Below are 6,177 nucleotides of genomic sequence, written 5' to 3'. Positions count from 1 at the left end.
TCTGGTCCACACTATAATGGACATCATAAACGAAAGTGTCTCCCCAATCACCTTGCGAGGCGTCGTCTTGGCGTGTTGAGAAGTCAAGTCTTTTCCAAAGTCCCACTAATGTAACTTTCGCTATTGTGGATGTCGCTGCTGCACACTGTAATAATAATTAACTCTGGTTGTATCTGGTCCACACCGTAATGGACATCATAAACGAAAGTGGGGCACTAATAGTCTATGCTTGTGCATTTGTTGCAATAAATTTCACCGCGGACATTTCTTACTGGGTAGTGAAGGCAGGAATCTGCAAGACTCTCTACATTTTTCGAAAATGGGGAATGGCTCTATTAAAACTATAGATCTGTTAAGTGGGTGTGCTTGCGTGATTATACTTTTTCTGTTACTCTGGCTGGATGCGTGGAGGGCGATCAAGAGAAAAGCATGCTGGTTTCCAGGAGGATTTCTGGCTCTCAGCGCTCTTACTCTCCAATTCATAAGTTATGCTAATTATTCGACCAGCAAAGGGGAGGATGCGGTCAAGTGCCCAATGCTTCAGCTCGTAATTGATAGCGGAAGACTTGTAATCTGTGTATTCATTGCCTATTTGCTTCCGGGATTCGTAAGTTCTCGCTTTAGAAATGTTTGGGCCAAAATTGGAGCATTGGCAATAAGCGTACAAGCACATGTGCTTTCCGACATGTATTCGTCTGATAAGGTATCGGTCAATGTGGTCAATGTTATTCTATGCACATCCATTACATTGTTGCTTCTGGTCTCTATCTGCACTGTCTTAGCTGGTAAAACCATTCGTATCATCATCAATCAAAAGGTTCATTCACTGGTCTCGCCTTGTAGAAACTGTGGAAACATTGGGGATCATGTCCTCAGATGTTGGATTCTGGTTCGTTGTAGCCAACCAGAATATATTATGTCGAGGTCAGTATTAAGTTCGTTAGTCGGCCTGTTGGTCACAATCTGTGTTATACTGATGGTCGTTAAATGGAGTGTTTTGGATAATATTAAATGGAGTTTGTTCGCTAAGGATCCCATTAGGCTTTGTGGCACAATTCCCGAAGGAAATTTTCCTCCCATTTTTCTTCCACTGAATCAAATAACTTTTGTTATTCAGTTCGCATTCGTCTTAATCGGATGGGTCGTTGTGTCATTCAGATGGTTAACATCCGTAACATATCTTGATAGAGATCGAGTATGTTCATTTCAAGTGGAGGACTTTTGGACAAGAAGTCTTATTGACTTGAAATATGGACCGTTAAACGGCCTCTTGTTTCGGGAGAAGAGAAATTGTGCCTTTTTTCGGGAGAAGAGAAATTGTGCCTTTTTTCAGAAAAGAAATCCTGACCGAACACTCCTGGAAGATTGTCTTGTGAATTTAATCATAGCATTTCGTTTACATACTTTATTATTGTCCACAGGCCTTTTACTGCAAAAACTTGTGGTCTTAATCAGCAAAGCTTCTCACTTTCTCTCTATGATTCTATTCATGTCTGTACTAAAAACCCATGAAAAGATTATGTTGTCGTGTGGCTCGAGCAAAAGAGATTCAGAATTTTCCAGTTACAGGGAAATTTTGGAATGGATAACGATATTGCCTGGAGAAAGCGCCGAGAAGCTGTGGAAGGCCAATGAAACGGCCTTTAAGTCAACAAAGAAACATATGGAACAAGGCAAGGATAATACTAAAGATTGGATAGAGATGATAACACGCCTTCAAACAGAGGCGGCTGAAGGTGAAGAAAGATACGGACAAGAGGAAAAGTATTTGCAGTATGTTGGGCAAAAGTCCTGGAAGATAAGAGCGGTGTCATTGATCCATTTTATGTTGTGCTGTTACAGTGACACTAATTCTGGAGTTATTGAGAATGCTTTTAAAGCTTGTTCTGAGGCATGGCCTCTGATGGACTTCGTTGAAAGTTCTGATACGGAAGCCAATTTAGCAAGTCTGGCAGCCGACAAGGAATTCGACACTCTTGAAAACATTTGGAATAATAAAGATAAGATGAAGCCCACTGGCACGATGAAAGAGGATATAGGATCCAGGATTTCCAAGGGAAAAAAACATGCAGAGGGGGATAATACGGAGGATTCCATGGACTGGATGATGGCCGCTGCAAACTTTAGCTTGTACAAAACATCTGGAGTGATCGATCTTCATTCTGCTGACGCTAGCCCTAATTCATCTAGAGTGATCGATCTTCATTCTGCTGACGCTATCCATAATTTATCGCGCTTACTTGCCAATGTTATTGTTGATTGCTTGGCGAAGGAGCTAAATAACGCACTGATAGAAAAGTGCAATAAGTGGGCAGTGGACGGTGAGGAAGAAAAGATATATCAGGCTGCCTTTATAGCAGGCAAAGCCACGAGTGTGCGAGTTTTGTTTCAGGTACGATTATTTATACTCCCTGTAAATATGAGGATGATTAACTCATCTCCAGCTTAGTTAAAGTCAAAATAATCTGCTTGAGCAGAGTCTAGAGATGATAAATATATAAATAACAATGTGATTATATTTATTGTGCAGACTAGCCAGGGTAACAATACGGTGCCTCCAGCATCTGTAGCGGCAAGGGAGAGCAACAAGGTATGTGGAGGGGACGTACCTGATGCCAAAGAAAACAATTCGTGTGGCATCGGCCCTCAAGCCGTAGAGGTCAGTCACAAGACCATTGACTGCGCAGTAGCCACCACTGAAGACGCAAAAGGCCCCATTGAAGCCGCAGAAGCCACCAGTGACGTTGTAAAAGCAGCAGAAGGCAGTTGTCGCATTGATGACGCTGACGGGGGCGATAATGACACTTAAGCTTATTTAAGTCTAGAGTCGTGTTTGTATTCGTGTGCAATGTTTGGACTCATGATTGTAGTGGATTTGCTGCTTATTTAAGTCTAGAGTCGTGTTTGTATTCGTGTGCAATGTTTGGACTGATGATTGTAGTGGATTTGCTTTTGCTCATGATGCTTTAGAAATCTCTTCAGTGGTGAATAAATAGTTTTGTACAGTTTTTGTCATGGTTTTTTTTTTTAATATGAGTGAATGGTTTATTATTATTATTTAGCGTAATTACATTGATGGAAAAAAAGGTTTTTGAATTTTAAATTTTATTTTAAATTTAATAATTTGAGAGTTTAATTTGTTATATATATTATTTAACAAAGGTAACCAAGTGCTTTTATATAATTTTTCTATTTTTAATATTCATTTGTTGTATAGTTTTGTAAATTTTTAATATTATAAATAAATATGAGTATTTTGATAAGGAATTGTTTTTGGTGTGATTTTTTAGATTTTTTGGTGAGGCGAAATCTTGATTTGTGTTATTTAAACTGGTTTTTTTGATGGTATATATGGATTCAACACTTTGAAAAATTCTTAGGGCATTTAGATTGTGCAAAGGTTACCCATCAAGCTTGTTATTTCAATAAATTCCTGCCCGGATTTAGAGAAATTAGACCAAAAAATCCCACCCGAAAAACTTCCAAAAAATCTCACTAAAAACAACGAGTTTTGATAATTATAATTATTTAAATAACATAGAAGTATTTTAATAATTATATTATTTAATTAAATAAGAAATAGGTGAAAAACCTAAGCTATGTATTAGTATTTGGTTTTATACGTAGGATGAAGGTTAATTATTATTTGTAAATGTATTTAAGTTTTGACTATAATTAAAGTGGGAAATTAGATATGTTTATTTATTTAATAACACATTATTATTATTAATAAACAAGAATGAATATATTGTTTTACTAAATCTAAATATATGTGTTTAATTAAATGTGGTGAAAGCAGATACTTAGGAAATGTGTTACATTCTTGTGCTTTCTCCCTCCCGAGAAGGTCTGCAACGAGAGAGGCCTTCGATCTATACTCCACGCAGTCTTCTCTTACGAGTATTACGATCCACTCAATGCTCGTCAGTATTCGTGAAACTTTTCCTTTCATAGACGTAACACTCCTTTGGCTCCCCAGAATCAAACTCATTGAAACAAAACTAGAACGGGCCAGCCACGGGCCTCTCTGTAGTGTCGAGATGTTGTGAAGCTTATATACCCCTATTGAGTTCTTTACCTCCTCCCAGCACTCGTACTTGAGTCCCATTGTTCGCACGACAATAAACAAAATCCAAAAGAGAGTTGTGGCATCACCATAATTGTGCCTACACCTTGCTCATAACCCCGCACAGAGCCAAAATCATTCCTTTAATTTAGTTATCCCCGCATGCAAATATGGTTCACCAGGTTGGCTTCTTGATATTCCCGAGGGAACTTGCCAACTTCTTCGACACTCCCATCAACGATATGTCCTTAGTCGACATACCCGTATGTAAATCTCCAAAGATATTTGGTGCTGCAACGACTTGAAGTCACTCTAGTAGCATATGTGTATTTTATATAGTAATGACCAGTGTTACTTGGGAGCGACATTTTCAAAAGATTTCGGTTTGGGTGCAATTCCGGAATGATTTTTATATAATATATATATATTTTATATTTTGATACATATATGTCAACAAAAACATGTAAAATGATGAATTAGATATAAAAAACATAAAAAAACATAGATTGATCATTGAACCATCAACCATATAACATCAATCATCTAGAAGTTATAATCTTCATCAACCACGTTCACAAGTTAGTAACATACAACATATTGAGTCCTGTGAATCATGATTCATCAATCTTAAAGTTTCTACTTCAAGCTTTCAAAATTGAAAATTCAATATATAGCATTTATCATCATTGATCACCAAAGTTGTACTAGTTTAAAGTTTAACCATTACAAGAAATAATATCTAACATGAAATGAAATGTTATAAAATGAATTATGAAATGAAATGAAACAACTTTCACGAAGCATCATATTCATAATTCAGAATTATTACCAATGAGTTATAATTGCCAACTTCAAACTTCAAACTTAAATTGTCACAGTCATATATTGTTTACAAAAACTATCATTATGATATGAAAGAGTCAAGACTCAACAGTTATGAAAACTAATAGAAACTAGAAAAGACAAGTAAACTATAAATTTATTATCTACTACTACATGTGGCCCTTGCCACGAGAAGTGTCTAATGTATGAGCAGGTTGTGGTGGTCTTCTAGGAGTCTCCTGCACAGACCGACGACCAAAACCAGAAGGCACATGCCCTCCACGTGAGGGTGTAGATGGAGGCAATGACAGCAAAGGAACAAGACTCGGAACTCAAGCACTGCTACTGGATGGTGGAGGTGGCATGGTTGTTTTTTCATCTTCCTCTCTTATAAGTTCCGCTTCCAGTTCTTCAAGATGTATAGCGCCATCCTCCAAATTATCATCCTCTGGGTGGTTGTCCCAAATTTTGTATGTTGGATCCTCATAAGCTCGATCACAGTAATGACTCTACAACCTCAAGTTGTAGTGCACATAAACCAAGCTTTCTGCCCAGTTTTCATTGAGTCTGTTTCTTTTCACATCATGTATGAAGTTGTAGGTGCTCCAACACCTCTCTGCATAAGAAGTATTTACAACCTGTGAGAGAACTTTTTTTGCCAATTTTGGCAAAAGTCTATAGCCGCCATATGATTCCCACCATGTGAGAGCATCAAATCTGTCTCTATCTTCCATTGCATGAAAGGTACCAAACAAACCAGTGCAACTGAAGTATCTGCCTATTTCAAGACGCACACTAGCACATTCCTCCCTGTCAGGTATCAACTTTTCTAATGCTTGCAAATATCCTGTAGATACCTCTTCATCTATATGGGGTTTGGCCCTAACCCCACCCCCTGGTGCAGGTTGGCCCAACCAAGATGTAGAGTAGTATTTTGGCGTAAGGATATACGCCAAGCAATGTAGTGGAACATTAAGTTTATCCCACCGTATACACATACAATCATGAATCAGTTTACAAGTTGGGATCATTGTTATGAACAATATCTTTTATTTGCCCCAACATGGTATCCATTTGCTCATACACCTCGCCAATCACTGGTTTATCTGTATCTGCAAACTGAATCATGTGATAAATGGGCTTGGTGAAATCCAATACTTGCCTCACACGTGCCCAAAACATACCATCAAGAGCGGCCTCCTCCACCTGTTCAAAACCTTGCCTGTCAGCTACATTTGTAGCCCTTTCCTTTAATACATGCTAGTGTGGACTTGATACCATGCTAGCCA

General features: G+C 38.1%; 1 protein-coding gene across 1 annotated transcript; it reads left to right on the top strand.

The window, feature by feature from the left end:
- Window positions 1–269: 269 nt before the first annotated feature.
- Window positions 270–3,061, top strand: LOC149259630 (uncharacterized). The gene is made up of 2 exons (XM_089376477.1): window positions 270–2,392; window positions 2,531–3,061. Exons 1-2 carry the CDS (start codon window positions 320–322, stop codon window positions 2,807–2,809), a joined length of 2,352 nt encoding a protein of 783 aa, XP_089232603.1. The 5' UTR covers window positions 270–319; the 3' UTR covers window positions 2,810–3,061.
- Window positions 3,062–6,177: the final 3,116 nt, after the last annotated feature.

Source organism: Pinus tabuliformis, chromosome 6, assembly GCF_031772625.1.
Source record: "Pinus tabuliformis cultivar Carrire ecotype Pingquan chromosome 6, CPIR1, whole genome shotgun sequence".
Taxonomy (NCBI): Eukaryota; Viridiplantae; Streptophyta; class Pinopsida; order Pinales; family Pinaceae; genus Pinus; species Pinus tabuliformis.
Note: the sequence above shows the minus strand (reverse complement) of the source record. Positions and strands in the feature narration are given on the sequence as shown.